The sequence below is a fragment of the Gymnoscopelus braueri genome (assembly GCF_963280865.1).
Source record: "Gymnoscopelus braueri genome assembly, chromosome: 20".
Lineage (NCBI taxonomy): Eukaryota > Metazoa > Chordata > Actinopteri > Myctophiformes > Myctophidae > Gymnoscopelus > Gymnoscopelus braueri.
Genome location: NC_137622.1, coordinates 30629576 through 30649204, shown reverse-complemented (window position 1 = coordinate 30649204; position 19629 = coordinate 30629576). Strand labels below are relative to the sequence as shown.

Here is a 19629-nt window from a genome sequence, read left to right as displayed (position 1 = left end):
GACATAGTTGTGAGTAATGCTTTAAATTATACTCTGTCATGACAGCGTCGTTTGACAAAAATTGCAGATCTACAAGCTCAGAACGAGTTGCGGTGTGATGCCGAAAATAGCCGAACTACAAGCTCACAACGCGATTGACATGTCATGAGTAAATCAGGCATGCTTCCAGACTTAGACAACATTTTTTAGAAATCAGATTTAAATGGCATTTTAAACCACCTACATGTATATAGATATGTAATTCAAATCTGAATTGTAAGTTCCCATGTGTTTCTTTGCTGTTCAGACTTAAGTTGTCAAAACCAATCTAATTCCTCTGATTTGGGCTGGCAGTATGAACATAGCACATAGGCCAGGTGGAAGGGAGAAGACCATGGCCACGTACATTAATACACTCTCAGAGTTAAGCCTCAGGATTTTATGGGTGATGTGCATGACTGCACATGCAATGTAAAGACAAAAAGTGCAAGTCAAGTGAATGAGCCCCTGTTTGATTTTCCCTCATGCCGGCCTTGAGAGCCATGACCATGAAAGCTGCTGAAGAGAAATTACAATTATGTAAATATATACAATTCAGTGCTGCTCAGTTGGAGACACATTGGATTTCATGTAGATAGACAATTGCTAATAACAAACAGCAAAGCATGAAAGGAAGTTAACAAGTCTGTGCGTGTGTGTGTGTGTGTGTGTGTGTGTGTGTGTGTGTGTGTGTGTGCGTGTGCGTGTGCGTGTGCGTGTGTGTGTGTGTGTGTGTGTGTGCGTGTGCGTGCGTGCGTGTGTGTGTGTGTGTCTGTATGTGTGTGTAGGGGGGGGGCTTAAGGCTGGAGTCACTATAACCATGCCACAGAGCAGCTGGAGTCACATTGTGCCAGGATGGCCAGATGGAGAGTATGTGCTGGGACTCTGTCCACATCCTGGACAGATCTGCGGATGGCTCCTGGTGTGCGCCACAGCAGCGCCGACGCCGCAGCCATCAGACAGGTGTCCTCAAACAGCAGCAGCAGCATTGTGAGGCCTTTCAGCGAGATTCCCGGGAACAGGAGCGCTTTGGGCAGCCTGTACAGTTTCTGGAAGCAGGGTGGACTCGGCAGCATTCACCGCATCATGGTCCACAACTTCAACACGTTTGGACCCATTTACAGGTAAAAGAAGCAAAAGGCACTTTCCACCAGGTATGAGGCTTATACTTGACAGCTGCATTTGCAAGGAACATCATCATGAATTGCCTATACTGCCTTAAATAGAAGAACTGTTGTTTAAAGTGTTTAAAATGTCTTGTTAACATCTAGCAGACAAAAGTTGCATCTGACCTTGCATATTGTAACTCTAGTTTAGGGCAAGGCTATATGAATTTATTTCCTCGAATCCTCGTGTCTATATAAACAAATGGGTCTTTTTCAATAACAAGAACACTCGTGGCCTTGACGAGACAAGTATGCTTGGCAAGTATGGATTATACGACAACATGAGCACACAGGACCCATCTGTTAAGTTTTATATATCTATCCATCCATTCAATTATAGACAGAAAGAAATGGCAAATGTTCATTCTGAGATTATGTGATTCCTCCAGCATGTATTTTGGAGGTTCTTAAATAATAGAAAAGCTCTATTTATAATGTAGCTCTATTTTTAATCATGTGTATAATGGTTTTTAACTTTGATGGAAAATGAAGGCCTATCAATATAAATAACATTCATTAAAAAAAATTGTATTTTTTAAACCTCTGTGTTTTCTCATTTTTCATCTTGCAAAGCTTTTGATGGTGGTGAGTGGTGACAGTCTTTGTTCAGACTTTGTTCTCTTAAAATGTGCTTTGTTAGCAAAGAAGAACTGACAGGGACAAATTGTTTGATTTACAACATAGCAGTAACTTTTCTATCTCTATAAAAAAGGGAGAAAATTGGTTATTATGAGAGTGTGAATATCATCAATCCGGAGGATGCAGCTATCCTGTTCAAAGCAGAGGGCTACTATCCTAAACGGCTGGATGTACAGCCCTGGACGTCATACAGGGACTACAGAAGTCGCAAATATGGAGTATTACTCAAGTACGTGTTTCAGGCCAGTCATTTTCAACGTATTTTTATTCCAAGGACCATCAGTTTTATATGCATTAGGCCATGGATCCCCATTTGATATGATTTTTATAACTAATGGGACCCCAATCTTCACTGTAAAATGTAGTGTATAAATGTAATTTGTATGCTCAAATGGATGCTCAAATGGACTGGAAAGGTACAAATGGAATTCCATTGGGGTGTAAAAATAGGATTCCTTTTGTACACTCTCAGAGTTACAGACCCATAAGGGTCCCCCGCATTGAGAACCAGTAGACTATTGAGCCTGCATGAATTTTGTGTGGCCAGTGTGTGATTTGGGGATTTTTCACTGCTAGTAAGAGCAGTCAACCAAGATTTTTCATATTTTTTTTTTACTAAGTCTATACCTCTAATATTCCAAAAGAACTGGTGAAGACTGGAGATCGGACAGGGTGATTCTCAACAAGGAGGTGATCGCCCCGAAGGTGCTGGGAAACTTCATACCTCTGCTGGACGAGGTTGGCCAGGACTTTGTGGCTCGAGTCCATAAGAAGATAGGGAGAAGTGGCAAGAACAAGTGGACCGCTGATTTCTCTCACGAACTTTTCAAATATGCACTGGAATGTAAGACTGGGCTTAATTCAACTCTAATTTGACATCTTTCTGTCCACAATTGTGAATGTTATTATCACACTGCTGATACGTGTCACACACGTTTGTGTTCATATCTTTTCTCTGCAGCGGTGAGCTCGGTGCTGTATGGTGAACGCCTGGGCTTGCTGCACGATCACATTGATCCTGAGTCTCAGCATTTTATCGACTCTATCACCCTTATGTTTAAGACCACCACCCCAATGATGTTCTTGCCCCCACGGCTGCTGAGGCTGATCGGTGCTAAGATGTGGAAGGACCATGTGAAGGCCTGGGATGCTATATTTAACCATGGTATGCTATCAACCAGTGATGGAAGAAGTACTAAATTATTTTTACTTAGAAATAGAAATAGTCTGTTACAAGAACAAGTTCAGTATTCAAAATGTACTTAATAAAAGTACAAAAGTATTGGCATCAAAATGTACTTAAAGTACCAAAAGTAAAAGTACTCATTATGCAGAAGGTCCCATTTCACAAGTTTTCAAATGTATAAAATTATAAAAAATCCTTTGAAAATAGCAGATCTACAAGCTCACAACGCGTCGCAAATTTCAATTAGCCAAAGTATAGGTCTGAAGTGGTTTTGTAATAATAATCAAAATCTACAAAGTAACTAGTAACTAAAGCTTTCAAATAATTGTAGTGGAGTAAAAGTACAATATTAGTATTATTGAGATGTAGTGGAGTAGAAGTAAATTTGGAAGTACTCCAGTAAAGTAAAAAATACCTCAAAATTGTGTGTGTGTGTGTGTGTGTGTGTGTGTGTGTGTGTGTGTGTGTGTGTGTGTGTGTGTGTGTGTGTGTGTGTGTGTGTGTGTGTGTGTGTGTGTGTGTGTCTTGTTTTTATGTGGCTCACCAGCGGACCAATGCATCCACAAATGCTACACACAGTTACGTCAGGAGAGTACCTCTCCAAACAAATACCCAGGGGTCCTGGCCAACCTGCTGATGCTGGACAAACTTCCCATCGAAGATGTCAAGGCCAGTGTCACCGAGCTGATGGCTGGGGGAGTGGACACGGTACAGATACGTCAACAAACTTGCACCGACAAAGCAATCAGGTCCACCTAAACATAGACAGAACAGAGCATTTTGTCACATTATGACACCAGCAAATTCCAAGTATTTGGTCAATAACGTAACGCTGATTTTGAATATAAGACATTTTGATTTCAAGAATATAACTATTGATAGTTACATTATAATGAATAGTAGTAATAATGGTATAACATATTAACCACTTAAACCCCAGTATTCATATTATGGATCCATATTATGGATCGGCAGAAAGCGGTCCAGGTACAGAGCCAACTCAGGTCCAGTTTACTAAGTCGAGAGGGTTTAAGGGGTTAAAAACCATGCATAGAACTTGGCTAGGATGAAACGGGAAACACATAAAATAAACAACATTAAAAACCAGGCTTAAAGGACGGCTTCACCCATGTTCAACCTTTCTTCATATAATTGGTCCTCACTAATGCTCATGATAATATGGCACAATTTTTGTGGGTGAAGTCGTCCTTAAACTTGATTGTGTGTGGTTCTGTGAGGTGTTCAGACTTCCATAACGCTGCTCTGGACACTGTATGAGTTGGCCAGACACCCCGGTCTGCAGGAGGAGCTGAGGGCAGAGGTGGTCGCTGCCAGGGCAGCGAGCCAAGGAGACATGATGGAGACGCTGCAGAGGATCCCTCTGGTCAAAGCAACCTTGAAGGAGACACTGAGGCAAGGCAAACCACACAGCATTATCCTTAACAAAAAAAATTGATTCATACTAACATGATGCCAGTATAAAGAGCAGCACCCAGTTTGTACAGCTTTGAAACCTGTTTTTAATATATACAGTATGTAAGCGATTCTATAACCGGAATGATGACGGTTATGTACTTTTGCTGGCAGGTGAGTCAGTAGGATACGACAGCAGTGACAACACAGAAATGTGTCTGTGGAGAAATCAATTGGCATAACGACTAAATTGGGGAGAAAAAGGGGTAAAACATAATTGGCTACTCTAAATAAAAAAAAAAGGAAAAAAATAAGAAAGAAATGTCAATATTCACCTGTATCCAGTATTCCATCCCAATACTTTTAAGTGAACACCTCTAGTGATAATGCTTCTTTCTTTCTTTCTTTAATGTTGAGTTTCCCTTTGTATGAACTGTGGTATACACATAAATGCTTGAATTGACTTGATTCTCATTCAGGCTCCATCCCGTGGCAGTGAGTTTGCAGAGATACATAACTGAAGATATCATCGTTCAAAACTACCACATACCATCTGGGGTAAGAGGCTACTTAAAGGGATAGTTCACCCAACAAAACACTTTTTTTCTATCGATTAGTCACACCATGGAGACTTGAATTCATGGATATTTTTTGGTTTTTATCGCATTCCTAAGGCAATAATTTGATGACCGGTAGGCAGCGGTTCCGGTAGGAGACACTAAGGAGACTCTTTGTGTCTCCTACCGGAACCGCTGCCGGTCATCAAATTATTGGCTATAATAGATATATCCATTAATTCAAGTCTCCATGGGGTGACTAATCGCTAGAAAAAAAGTCATTTTGGGGGTGAGCTATCCCTTTTTTTTTAATTGATAAACACATCAGAGTATAAGCAACTATAAAATATAAAACAAGAAAAGACAATGACAGATAATTTGGTATGAATTCAAATAAAATATACAACATAAAAAACAACAACAAACAGTTATACAGATACAAACAAAAAACAGAACAACAGACACTCTTGCTCTCATACTCTCCCTGCACAGATCTTTTGTAAAAGAAAATTAAGAAAAATAAAAACACTCCAGTTCCTTTTTTTTATTTATTTTTAAGTTAAAGTTGTACAATGCAGGTTCACAAATAACGATTTTTAGCAACCTCTGCTGGTCACTACCGTCACTGCATACAATTTTCCGTAGTCCTCGATTACCCAGAATTCCATTTGTTTTCACCGGAAGCCGGAAGCGTTTCAAAAAGCGTTCTTTTAATTGTTTTATACTATCTGCGGATCGTTTCTCTTAGCCAGTGGAGCATTAGTTACCATGAGCTGTGTATTCTTTTTCTGTTGTTTTTCGATCTTCCAATCCTACATTCTCTTAAAATCAGCGTGAGGTTCCTTTTTGTTATTAGCGCGGTAGTTCCTGGCCAAACAGGAAACCGCTGCGGTAGTTCCTGGCCAAACAGGAAACCGGTGCATTTTCCGGCCGGATGACGTCATTTTGGCGGGAGAGTCCCCCCGACACCGTTCAATAGAAAATATATAAATAAAAGGCTTTCGGGGGTGACATTCATGGAGTGGGTGTTGTGAAACATTTGCCACTCACAAAATATATACAATTTAACTTTAGTTTTTGTTTTAAAGTTACCTAGTATTACTTTAACTATTATGTAGGAGGGGTCAGCGTGCACTTATTGAAGTGGTCGATGAAGGGTTGCCAGGCCTTGTAAAATTTGCCTTCACTCCCTCTCAATTCAAACTTAATCTTTTCCAATTGCAAATAGTGCATTACATCTTTCATAAGTGCAGTATGGGTTGGAGCCTGCACTTGCTTCCAATTCAACAATGTCAGTCTGCGAGCCAGTAGAGTCACAAATGTTACATGTTATATGTTGTACTGAACGCTTGTCAGTTTGACCGTAGGCCCTCTGACTTCCAATACTGCTATGAGCTATCCCTTTAAGTGATAATGTAGTAATGTATTGTATTTCATATGCTTTCAGTGTGGTAACTGGTATAAGTAGAGCTAGTGTTTAGCAGCACTCTGCATGCTACTCTCTCTCTCTCTCTCTCTCTCTCTCTGTTGTGTTTACAGACTCTGGTCCAGTTAGGCTTGTATGCCATGGGCAGAGACCACAGGGTATTCTCCAGACCAGAGCAGTATCAGCCATCTCGCTGGCTGAGGACAGAGGAGCTCCAGAAACAACAGCATTTCAACTTCAAGGGCCTCAGCTTTGGCTTTGGCCCGCGGCAGTGTCTTGGACGCAGGATAGCAGAGACTGAGATGCAGATCTTCCTCATCCATGTGAGATACACACACACACACACACACACACAGAGATGTAGCCCCCAGACATGTTATAACACATATACACTGTGAAGAAAAAAAACATGAATACATGTGTATATATGCACAGGCCAGTATTATAACTATGTTCTTGCATTGACTTCTGCCTCTTACAGATGCTTGAGAACTTCCGAGTGGAGAAACAGCGGCATGTGGAAGTGGAGAGCACCTTTGAGCTCATTGTGATACCAGAAAAACCTATTCTATTGACCTTGAAGCCTCTGAACAGCAGCCGGTGACTGAAAAGGTCAGAGCTGTATGCTGGAGATAAAAAAATTACTTAAACCTATATGTTTTTATTTAGCAAGCCTACTGTCTCCATGCACACAAGCATTTTTAAAAACTTTATCAATCAAGTAACTGATTAATAAAATATGATTGACCAAAGATAATCTTTTTATATGAATTATGTATTTACAATATTTTTCACTATATGAAAAATTGCTTGTATAAAGAGAATCTGAAGATACACTACCCTAACTGTAAACCTAAAAGAGTCATTATCTCACTATAAAGCCCTGAGGTACTCCGGTCAACCAAGTATAGGGTTTATTGGTTTGGTTAAGCAAGCATTTTCTGACTTGATGAAGTTCTTTAGTGCCAACAAAAAACGTCCTTCTACCGAGGGCCACATGCTAGCCTTGAGCAGATAAGAGATGTACTCCCAACACAGCAGGTTCAGGGCCCTGGACCTACACTACATGCAGTGGTGTAAAGTAACCAAGCACATTTACTCAAGCACTGTACAATTTTGAGGTTTTTACTTTTACTCAGTGGTGGAAAAAGTACTCATATGTTTTACTTAACGTAAGTGTCAATACTACATGTAGAAATACTCTGTTTACAAGTGAAAGTCCGGTATTCAAAATTTTAAAAAGAATTGGTATCAAAATGTACTTTAAGTACCTAAAGTAGAAAGTACTCATTATGCAGAATGTCCCATTTCAAGTTTTCAAATGTATAAAAATCTTTTGAGCTTGTAGATCGTCTATTTTCAAATGGCCGAAATGTATATAGGGCTGAAGTGGTTAATGTATGTTTTGTAATATTAGTCAAAATCTACAAAGTAACTAGAACTGAAGTTTTCAAATAATTGTAGTGGACCCCTTTTTAGGGAAGTACAATGTTTGCCTCTGAGATGTAGTAGAGTAGAAGTAAAAGTACTGAAAATTGGAAATACTCCAGTAAAGTAGTTCATTGAGTTCATAGTTACTTTACAGCACTGCTTTTACTTTACTTGACTATTTCCATTTTTCAATACTTTATTCAAACACTGTGCATATATATATATTCAGTCACACTACATTTTGCTCTTGCGTCATACTGGAGGACGGGGTGTTGACATAAATAAGGTCAAGGGGAGAGTGTAAGGACGACTCGAAGGAGGTATGACTATGCAGGTGTTCAAATGTTGTCCGTTTTGGGATGTATTCCTGTTATTCTTTCTGAATCATTTTGTCTGTGAATACGTACGAATAGGCTAGTTAACCAGTGGTGGAAAGTAACTAAGTACATGTACTCAAGTACTGTACTGGATGGAGGTATACCTCAAAAGTACTGTATTTTGAGGTATTTTACTTCACTGGAGTATTTCTAATTTTCAACACTTTTACTACTACTCCACTACATCTCAGAGGAAAATGTTGTACTTTTACTCCATCACAATGATTTGAACATTTTAGTTACTAGTTACTTTGTAGTTTTAGATTTATACATTAACCACTTCATTAACCATCGCTGTATTTATACTTTGCCTTTTACTTAAGTAAAGAAAGTAAAGAAAATATGGGTACTTCTTCCACCACTGTAGTTAACAATTATAGTATTGATAGACACAGTAGAAGTTCCAAATGCATGAAGACAAAAGACAGTGGTGTCACAACGAATACACCTTTTTGTTTGTACGATTTTCTTCATTTTATTTATTTATTCTATTTTACTCTGGTCCTACAAACATGACTTATTTGTAAGCAAATAAATACATGTGACATGGTAGAAATACCTGGGCATGCAATAAGCATATCTACAAAAGCCACAAAGAGGCTGAATCAAATGCAATTCAAGAAATTTTTGAACCTTAACAAAATCGAGAATGCAAATATGCATTTGCAGCACCCTTTCCATGTACTGCATAAAACATGCACGTTTGATTCACATATGCAATGTTGTGGTACCTTAAGATAGACTTAAAACAAAACAGCAGATACCTTTTTGCTAAATGCAGCACCCATCTTTACACACCTCTAGCTCACAATTTTAAGTGTTAATGGCATTTATAGTAGTTGTTAAAACATAATCATAACATCAACATGTTATGCACATAAAAAATGGAATTGGAAGATGTATATATTTCACACAATAACATCTTTCATCCACGTTCCTTTGAAAAACAATTATATAAAAAAATCTGAAACTGTATAGTATATCTTCATTTAAATTACTAATCTCTGAAAGTTTATGTTTTATTAAGTGTCAGAATAAGCCATTTTCATGAATAAATAAGGTAATAATAGGACAGATGTCGTTAGCTATGAGTTCAACCGTCATACTCGACTTCTGTTCTTTTCAATGGCCAACAGAGAGGAGGAGAGAGGATCAAGGGGGAATGTCCAGCTTCTGAATGAGGTCAGATAATAAAAAAAAATCTAATCAAACTCAAAAAAGGCACTATGAGGGGTTCAGTGCACGGTAGCCTGGTCCGCCGCTGCAGTACACAAATATACAGATAAGCAGGACTTTAGACTTGGTAACATTCTTCAGTTGTTGGCAAGGTCTGCGCCACCAGAAGTTTATAAACGCACCCCTCACAGTGGGAACAAAAAAAAAGAAAAGATAAAAACAAAGAGATCGAGGTTAGGTTTTAGAAGGAGAGGAAGAATAAGGTCAGGTGGTTAAGTCAGACTCCCGTGGGGGCCAGGCGGCTGATGAAGGCAATGCTGCTGTAGCACATCTTCCTGAAGAAGGCAGGGCACTGAGGCTTCATGATGAAGTGTTCCAGGAGAACCCGCAGCTCCGTGAACAAGGTGCTGGGGACAGACGCAGAGCCACCATTAATGATAAGGTATATCGTTACTGTGGGGTGCTAACCAAAACAATTCCTCTTTTTATTTATTTAAAAAAAACATTTTAAAACAGTGAAAATAGCAGATCTACAAGCTAACAATGTGTTGCAACACTCTTGTATGATGAAGTAGAGCACATTATTTAATTTACTAAATAACATAAAAAGTCAAAATATGGGTTTCTGCCCGACAGCAACGATACGCATGAATGCCTTTTATACTAAATGTTCAAGGAATTAGTGCTTCTCGGGAGATAAAAACAAGGGAGGTTGTACAGCCAAGTTAAATGTGACTTCTCACCGGCAGTATGGGTTTCTTCTGGATGTGTAACGGAGTGTGAGGAATCTATAGTAAATGAAAGGCTGCAGTAGGCTTCCCTGGCCACTGTGAATGAAACAAAGTAAGTTCAACAATCATTACTGCACTAGATTAAGCATTATATTAAGGATTTACCTTGTTTCAGGGAAACCTAAGTAGTAATAGATACTATGTTCTGAAGAGCATTTAAGATACGTTTCTATCTCTGGTTAAATTCAGGTTTAGATATCATCAGAACATAGTTATCAGAACATATTCTGATGAAGTTAATAAATACATTTAAGTCTGTGCAAAAGTCTTACATCTTTGAGTGCCACCATTTCCACTTATCAGCCTTTTTTTTTCATACCAACTATTTTATGGTCAATATGCTAGCAACTTTCACTATTTTTCTTTAGGGTGAATAAATGAGCATACCTGAAGAGCATGAAAACAGTGGCTGGCATCAAAAAGATCTCATTGCAGGCAATGAACTTGAGGATGTTCTGCTGGTTGGATGTAAGTTTGTCCAGGAAGTTTCTGATGAATGCTAGGCTTGTGGGACCCACGGACTACATGAAATAAACAAAGCAAGTAAAGAATTCAGGTGCTGCTAGTGTCACATAAGCTATACGGGTAAATAATATACACTGGTAAATAATTGTAAATGAGTAGTGAAGCATCACGTACGGATGAATAACAACTAGCATCCTGTATTAACCAGCGTATAATGGCTGTGGTGTTGTTTTTCACAAGAACAAACTTTATGAATCCCCTGTAGATATGGGTAACCGTAGGTAATTGGAGACAGGTAATTGGACACAGATGGGATACAGAAAGATGTGAGATAGCAATACTGTTGATACATGGCAAGTGCCTTGGTTTACTTACATCCAGCACCTTCTTTGTATAGGCGGTAGCATGAAGCAGGGAGAAGAGGAAAACTGGGAAGATGCTCACTGGAGGTAATGGTTAAGGCTTCAACAGGGAGTGACATAAAACACCATACTAACCAAGTCAATCACAGCCAGTAAGGCCATCCAAATAATTTAAATACAGCTATATGAGATCATGTTACCAATGCCTGCAGCCAAGCCAAATGACACTTCTTAACAGCAAATTTGCTTATTCTGAACTATTATGATGTTGTTCATCTTACATATGGTGCAATTGACATGTGCTGTGCATGACTCCAAATTAAGCAGAACAGTTAGATAACAAATTCCATGCATTTCTAAATGTTTGTTCAACGGTCAGAAAATCTGTCCAGGTGAAGCAGGGGTAAGTTCTTGCCCACCACCAATGAGACACCAATGCCATACTCGAATGATATACAATACATTCTAAATATCAAATTGAAATAATGGGACTTTTGTGGAAATATAGGCATTATTTTCTCAGACAATGGATAACGATGTCATACTCTTCAATTTCAACCTAAATACCAATGTTCTGATGCCCTATATATTCAGTGTGTTTCTACACAAAATGGGTTACAAAATTAGGTTTCCCTTTTAAATTGGCATAACTTGAACCCAAAAATTTGCTACGTTTTTCTCGCCACCAAATATGTTCACTCTTAGAAATCTGCACATTTCCACCTGGACTACATGGCAAATTTAATTTCCTGCACTTTCAACACTGCCTCGAGAAAGCACCTCGAGTTGCATTTTATCTGTGAAAGGTGGTAGTATGCCAATGAAGTTCATTATTATTATCTTTATTAAAATGTAAAACCACTAAATGCAAAATGAGTGACGCCTTCCCTGCCCACCCTTAAAGACGAGGATACTTGTGATGGGGTAGGAGTTGACGAGGATGAGGGAGTACAGAAGGTAGTGACAGCTGTCCTCCTGTAGGGCCTGGGCCAGGAACGCTCGACTCAGCTGGAAGTGGGGAAGCCTCTGGTGCAGCCGCAGCGCGCTGGTGAGGGCGTTTGCCAGCAAAGCCCGTTGGTAGAAGTTGGCTGCCGCTTGGGTTCTAAAACCACAGCCGAATGGTTAGGATTAAAAGATATGGTTATTAGTTCTAATGTTGGGAGTACAAATGGCCCCCTACTGCATCGTGTTAACCATTTGAATTTATAAAAGTAAGGAAATAAAATCATACGGTTCCAATATCGCACAACTCAACATATTTCAAAGAGGAAAGTCAAATGGTGATATATATAGGTATTGTACGATAAACTGGTATCCTTACCCCAACAATGGCAGTATGAACATGACTGAGCAGTAGACAGTGAAGAGTCTGGACAGCCACATCGCCGTCTCCAGCTTATTGCTCAATAAAAATTGCTGAAAAAGAAAACTTTTCTTTTAACCCGATCATTTTCTTTTAAACCACATGAGGTATATGGGGTTTAACTGGTTAAGCAAGCACCTTCAGATGTATTTAAAGGACGACTTCACCCATTTTCAACCTGTCTTCATACAATTGGTCCTCACTAATGCTCATGATAATATGGTACCATTTTTGTCTACTCAGTCTGTGTCTCAGAGGCGGGCTGTGGACATCGATGGGGAATCCAAGCTAATAGAAACTACAGGCTTTCTGTTCCTGGAAAGTTAGCATGCTATAATGGAAGCCATTGTTCTCGCGTAAAAAAAGAAGAAGAAAATGTCACTGGTGAACGGAAGTGTCCTCCACAGCCCTGTGGAGGACGGAGTAGAAAGAAATGACAAAATTTTATCAGGAGCATTAGTGAGGATCTATTATATGAAGATAGGTTGAAAATGGGTGAAGTCGTACTTTAAACAGTAAGAATGTAGAGAGACATGAAGCTGAGAGGAGGAAAGACACCAGGCTGATAATCTGGTCTGGTATAGTCTAGCAGTGCACCCTGATAGGTGGAGTAGTCCAAACTTGCACCCATCAGAACTACAAATAACCATACTGGCTGTAGATGAGTCCTGCCTTCCTGTCCATCTCAATAAAGACTAATGCAAAACACATGCTGTAATATCGAAGGTGTTTATTGTCTAAACTATGGGCAACAGGTAGTTATGAGACAGGGAGTGGGTGCATCACTGTGTTTAGTATCAAATCTGATTGATACATGTGATTGTACAACAATACAAGTGAACTGTGATCACACTAAGTAGACAATCGAACCAAGAGCAGGGAGCTGCTTCTGCTGGCTCAGACGAGTCTGTTAAGAGAGGTTTAAGATGACCGTCCTTGGAATCATATCCACTTGCAAATTCAAGCAAAAAACTTTATTTTGCTCTTATCTAATCATGTCCTCTTCTCGCACTTTCAACCTGCCCATACCATTCTCAGGGGATGTTTATTTTACTCCACTCTAATTAAACTCTAATTGTGTGTAGGGCTGCCCTTACGATGCTACACACTCACACACGCCATACTAGCCAGTAATTGATTCAATTTGGCCAACCCAATTTCTCTGTCAACAGTGCAGCTTGATCCTGGAAAAAAGACCCCTGCATCCAATGACATAATTCAAAATATGATCGTCTTTAAGCTTTAAATAGATTTCTGATAATGATAATAGTAGTAGTAATGGTGACCAATTTCAGACCAGAGTAAAAATGTTTTGTTCCTTTGAATTTGTAACAAATTTAAATAATTTCTTTCACAAATTTCTAAAATAGCCAATCTACAAGCTTAGATCGGTAACACGTTGTGAGCTTGTAGATCTGCTATTTTAGCTATTTTTGAAATAGGCTTAAAAGGTTAATAAATTCATATTAATATGCATTTTTCTACGTTGTGCAAGTTCTCTTTTGGATCACGAGCTGAAAAGGTTTGTGAAACACTGATAAGGTGACATTGATGAAACACTACCTGTACCTTCCTCAGACATTTGGACAGAAACACAGCAGAAGATGACATGAATTGTGTGCGTTTCATTTAGGCATTATTGTGCGCCAGCCAAATGAGGAGGTAGTACCATTTTCCCGTTAGACAGCAGACCCTCCCCCCCCCTGTTCTTGTACATATTTTTTTCCCCTTTTTTTATTTTTTTTGTTGTACATAGTGTTATTTTGTTTTGCTGTTTTTTTTTTAATGATATTTGAACTGTGGTGCCACTATATATGCCTATGAATTGAATACCAAGGCCCTCATTGGAAACAAGTCCGCAAGGACTTTTATGAACGGACCTGTTAGACAAAGTATTTTAAATATTAATTAATTAAAAACATTTTTTGCCTAATAAAATATTCAATCAATCAATCAAGCGGACAGCACCTGAGCATTTACCTTCATTGCTGGTACACAGAAACTCCTTTCAACATTATAACCTCCAGCTGTTTTAAGGTGAATATGTGCTGTTTGTAGCTGTTGTAGGCTATAACAAAGGTCTGGCTGTGCTGTACATTTTGGGCCATATTTGTGAAGTGTGGTTGGTGGCGCTACAACGATTGTCAACATTGGGCTGTTATATATAATACACAGGAAATGTATTTTTTAAAATATTTATCTGACTAATTATTGAGGCAATAAATAAAAAAATCAAATACGGTAAAAGGTCGACTGCCCACTCATTTTTAAAAGGAAACAATTAAAAGTAGTATTCAATTCAGTTAACTGCAAAGTAAATACAGTTGCTTTCCTTTTAAGTAAATGTATCCTGGTGGCTGAATCAGTAGGTTGTCATCACAGAATCATTGACCTCATTGTAACATTGACAGAATCTGGCTTGCGTATCATGGAAACACATGCCATCTCTCTGTCCCTCTCTTTCTGAAACCAACTAAATAAACAGTCTGTTCATGTGAAATAATACAATCTTTAAAGAATAGAAACTGTATTGCTCACCACTGGCCCCAATCGGGGACTGGGAGGAGGGCTTGGTTGTTGGTCTTGGTCTGCGTCCGACATCTTTGAGTGTTGGTCACCCTGTTGGCAAGAGAAGTCAAACCATGAGCCATTCTTCAACACAAAGCATTTACAGTACCAGCTGAGCTGATCAATTAATGTATATTAATCAATAATAAAATACATTATGATAGTCTTGATCCAAAAGGGATCATAAAATAACACAATGCAATAATGTCATTTACTGCAATAGCACTGACTGATTGTGCAATGTCCAAGCCACAATATCTAAGCTATCACTTTGAAAAAGGTCAAAATATCCATAGCTTTTTACCTAGACGTACAGTAGTGTATGCTGTGAATACTGTACATGTATGTTTTATTGCTACTAGTGTTGATGATGTCTAGGATATATCATTGTATGTCTTTAAATGTCTCTATGAATTGAATACACAGGACCACAATGGAAAGATTTGATGTCATCCTTTTAGCACCATTGTACAATCAATCAAGTGCTACTGGGTAGCTGGCTAACTGATTGTCAGTACAGTATAATACTGTGTATGTCCATAGTTTTAGTGCCATTAGCTGAACAGGAAGCTATCAAACGTGAATCAAGGACCACCGCATAGTCTGTCAAGGAGACACTTCATAGAATGATCTGTGTAGTTTAACTAATGATCATTATTCAGTGAACATGTTAGCATGCTAGCATGCTAGCATCAGGGACACACCAGTCTAGAAGATTCTCACCGCTGCTAGCTAGTTGGCTAGCTAGCTAGCAGTGTTGCCAGATTCTGTGAGAGAAACAAGCAACTAGGTCTAGGAAAACAACCCCAAAAGAAGCCACATGAGCACTTTAAACCTATATAAATGATATTTTCAAAGATAATCTGGGGGGGGGGGAGAGAGGACATATTGGATATTTTGGAATATTTAAACAACGCAAATATTGTATGGGGGGGGGCGGGGGACCCTGGCACATAGTGTTTACAGAAGGGGGGGTCGGTGGACAAATACAAATTAATTTGGGGGTCCTTGACATGAAAATATTTGAGAACCACTGGTTTAAACATTAGATAACAAGCCCAAAATAAGCAACTACAACTTTTAAGAAACAAGCCCATAAAAACCGCAACCACCAGTCCAATATTTACAAGCAACTAAACAGAAAAACAAGCCCAAAGTCGCTTATAATAAGCGGACATGGCAACGCTGCTAGCTAGATAGCAAACCGAGCCACAGCATTGAGCTTCTTGAAGTGACTTAGGCTACCGGCATCAAGTCTTGGGTGCAACAGACAGCTTTCACCGGGGCACACCGTGGCATGTATACCTGGTTATATGAATAACCGGTCAGATTGGATAATATACAAATATAAGTGTTTATTGCCTACCTCAATATCATTCAATAAAAGTAACGCGTCGGGCGGCTGTAGCACTAGCTGTCATGCGCTCTCTGACTGGAGTGGAGAGAACAGTGTTGCCAGATTGTCCGTGAGAAAAATGGAACCAGATCTACGAAAACAAGCCCAAAAGAGGCAAAGCGACTAGGCTAACTATGGCTATTTATTTTGAAGTTCATTTCATACGTTCAAAATGTATAAACACTCTTTTGAAAATAGCCGATTTCGATAGCGATGCCATGCGTTGTGAGCTTGAAGATCTGCCATAAAAATAAATCTTGGGGAGGACATTTTTTTTATATTGAGGGTCCTTGCAATGAGAATGTTTGAGAACCACTGGTTTAAACAACATTAGTAAACAAGCCCAAATAAGCAACTACACTTTAGAAACAAGCTAAAAAACACAGCAACCTGCAAATACCAATATTTACAAGCAACTTTACAGAAAAATAAGCCCAAAGTCGCTTTTAATAAGCGGACATGGCAACGCTGGGAGAGATCAGCTGACCCTTTTCCTAATTTCTATCGCGAGATTCTTCATAAAGGGAGTGGAGCGGTGCTCATACTGTTGCGTGCAGTGGATGTGATTTCTCGATTTATGAATGATTACTTTAGTTTTGGCAAAATTGTGAACAGAATTTCTCAGTGACGGAAGAAGTACTCACATTTGTTACTTAAGTACAAGTATCAATATAGCCCCTACGGAACCTCTCCCTCCGCTACTTAGCGGAGGGAGAGGTTCCGTAGGGGCTAGTATCAATACTGCAATGTAGAAATACTCTGTTATAAGTAAAAGTCTGGTGTTCAAAATTTACTTGAGTAAAAGTTTAAAGTATCAAAAAAGTATATACAGAATGTCCCATTTCACAATTTTCAAATGTATAAAATGTATAAGAATCTTTTGAAAATAGCAGATCTACAAGCTCACGCAATGCATTGCGAGCTTGTAGATCGGCTATTTTCAAATGGCCAAAATGTATAGGGCTGAAGTGGGCAATGTATGTTTTGTAATGAATCTAATCTAATGATAATCAAAATCTACAAAGTAATAGTAAATAAAGTTTTTTAATAAATGTAGGATCCGAGATGTAGTGGAGTGGATGTAAAAGTATTGGAAATTGGAAATACTCAAGTAAAGTACAAATACCACAAAATTGTACTTAAGTACAGTACTTGAGTAAATGTACTTAGACACTTTGCCCACTGACTTTTGGCAACATTGTGAACAGAACTTCTGAACAGACCAGACGAATTTTACACATGTTGATAAATATGTCAAACATCAACGTTCTCCAAATATGTAGTAGGCCTATTCATTTACAATGGCAGGTTGTTTAGACAGAGGATATGGTATTTTCTGTGTGCCTGTGAGATCCCCTCTGAGTAGGCTATCTGGGCTAAACTAAAACATGTCTGGCTTCACTCAAGTCCCTCTTTAAATCAGATTAATGTTCTGCTGCTCAGCTGAACTCAATTTAACACAATTCAATTCAAAGAGCGTTTCGGACATCCATGACTTGAACTTGGCCTACAAAGCAAACAAAGGCAGGGACGTCGACAAGCATATGAGTTTATCTCAAACTCTATGTGGCTCACAGACAGTGGTGTAAACTGTTCCAGGGGGTCCCACCTTTACGTTGGCTATTCAAAAATAGCTTGTAGGCCTACATCTGCTATTTTCCAAAATCATTTTGCACTTTTTTTTAACACAAATCTTCTCTTCTGGGGGTCCCTGGCACAAAACATTTTAAGATGGGGGTCCGCGGTCAAATAAATATCATTTTGGGGGTCCTTGACATGAAAAAGTCCACTGGTTTAGACAGAGGATATTATGGTATTTTCTCTGTGCCTGTGAGATTTTTTTAATATGGCGCTAAACTACAGTTAAAAATGATTTATGAAATTATACATCCCTCTGAGTCTGAGTACGCTTAGACTATCTAGGCTAAACTAAAACACGTTGGCTTCACTCATGTCACTCTTTAAATCAGATTAATTTCTGCTGCTCAGCTAAACAGAAATTTCAGACATTAAGACTTGAACTTGGCCTACAAAGCAAACAACCGCAGGGACGTCAACAAATGAGTTTACCTCAATCTCATGGTGGCTCACAGAGGCTTGCCTGCTCTGGGATAAACAACAGCAGTCATTCACATGCCTGTCAGCTGTCACATAAGCCTATCTGTAGATGTTGAATATTTTAACCAAAATTACAGCACTTTTTTTGCAGCCAAGTTGGCTGAGTCATTCCAAGATCATATCTGCCCAAGTAAAAAAGTTGACTTAAAATGACTACGGCAGAAAGTCATTTTGGAATGTAACAAGCTGAGGACGTGAGCGTATGAGTTAGGCAGAAATCTCAATTTGACCAAAAAAATACGTAGGCAATTATGCTGTGAAACGGTAACCTCGCGTAACCCACCTGATTCAGAGGAAATGCTAACGGTATGAAAAAGAAGAGGGAAAAAGCTAACGGTATGTCCCAAACTTGAAATGAAATATAGCAGGTATAGGGCGACTCCTGCTGGACACACACACTGCGTGACGCACACACACACACACGCACGCACGCGCACGCACACACACACACACACACACACACACACACACACACACACACACACACACACACACACACACACACACACACACACACACACACACACACACACACACACACACACACACACACACACACACACACACACACACACACACACACACACACACACACACTGGATCTGTCATGATCGTCATGGATGAACTTCAACCTGGTGTTTGCACTTTCTCCATTTTTGACCCGTTCATTCATCTACATAAACGTTCGGATTTCAAATATAAAGTTTTTGGACCTGGCGAGGGTGGGAGACTGGGAGTTGAAAGAGTGATTTGACTTCAGACAGCAAGATCATGGGATCGAATCCCAGCACAGGAATCTCGGCATCTGAGCAATCTGGCTCCCATGGGTCTACTATCTTTTTTCGCCTTTATCATAAAGGTTGCTGGACAATATATAGAGGATGAAATGCATAATTTATTAAATAATATAAAGGTAATATCAAATACATTGTAAAAAATGAGAGACATGACGCTTTATTAGCAAGACTGTCTTTTATTATATTATTCCTCATTTTGCTGGTTTCCCCTGAAACCCCTTTACTGTTACAGACTACAACTGCGTAAGAATCTCTGCTGATGATGTATGTGGCCGTAGCTGAATGGTTAGAGAGCCTGTCTTACAAGTCATACATCCCAGGTTCGATCTCAGGCCTCATCAGTGTGTAAAAGTGTCCCTGAACAAGACACGTAAAAGAAT

The 19629-nt window shown here is 39.2% G+C and overlaps 2 protein-coding genes across 2 annotated transcripts; one reads left to right on the top strand and one right to left on the bottom strand.

Moving 5' to 3' along the window:
• Window positions 1-873: 873 nt before the first annotated feature.
• On the top strand, window positions 874-7009 carry LOC308075648 (cholesterol side-chain cleavage enzyme, mitochondrial-like; the record flags this gene model as incomplete). Its single annotated transcript, XM_080415596.1, has 9 exons — window positions 874-1142; window positions 1897-2052; window positions 2468-2667; window positions 2785-2988; window positions 3557-3717; window positions 4256-4422; window positions 4902-4980; window positions 6519-6728; window positions 6887-7009. 9 exons carry the CDS (start codon window positions 874-876, stop codon window positions 7007-7009), a joined length of 1569 nt encoding a protein of 522 aa, XP_080271722.1.
• A 1653-nt stretch (window positions 7010-8662) lies between these two features.
• tmem33 (transmembrane protein 33) lies at window positions 8663-16429 on the bottom strand. The gene is made up of 8 exons (XM_080415385.1): window positions 16305-16429; window positions 14909-14989; window positions 12329-12423; window positions 11922-12109; window positions 11021-11088; window positions 10568-10701; window positions 10133-10216; window positions 8663-9796 (listed from the first exon to the last, which is right to left on the bottom strand). Exons 2-8 carry the CDS (start codon window positions 14969-14971, stop codon window positions 9667-9669), a joined length of 762 nt encoding a protein of 253 aa, XP_080271511.1. The 5' UTR covers window positions 14972-14989; window positions 16305-16429; the 3' UTR covers window positions 8663-9666.
• Between the last annotated feature and the right edge of the window lie 3200 nt (window positions 16430-19629).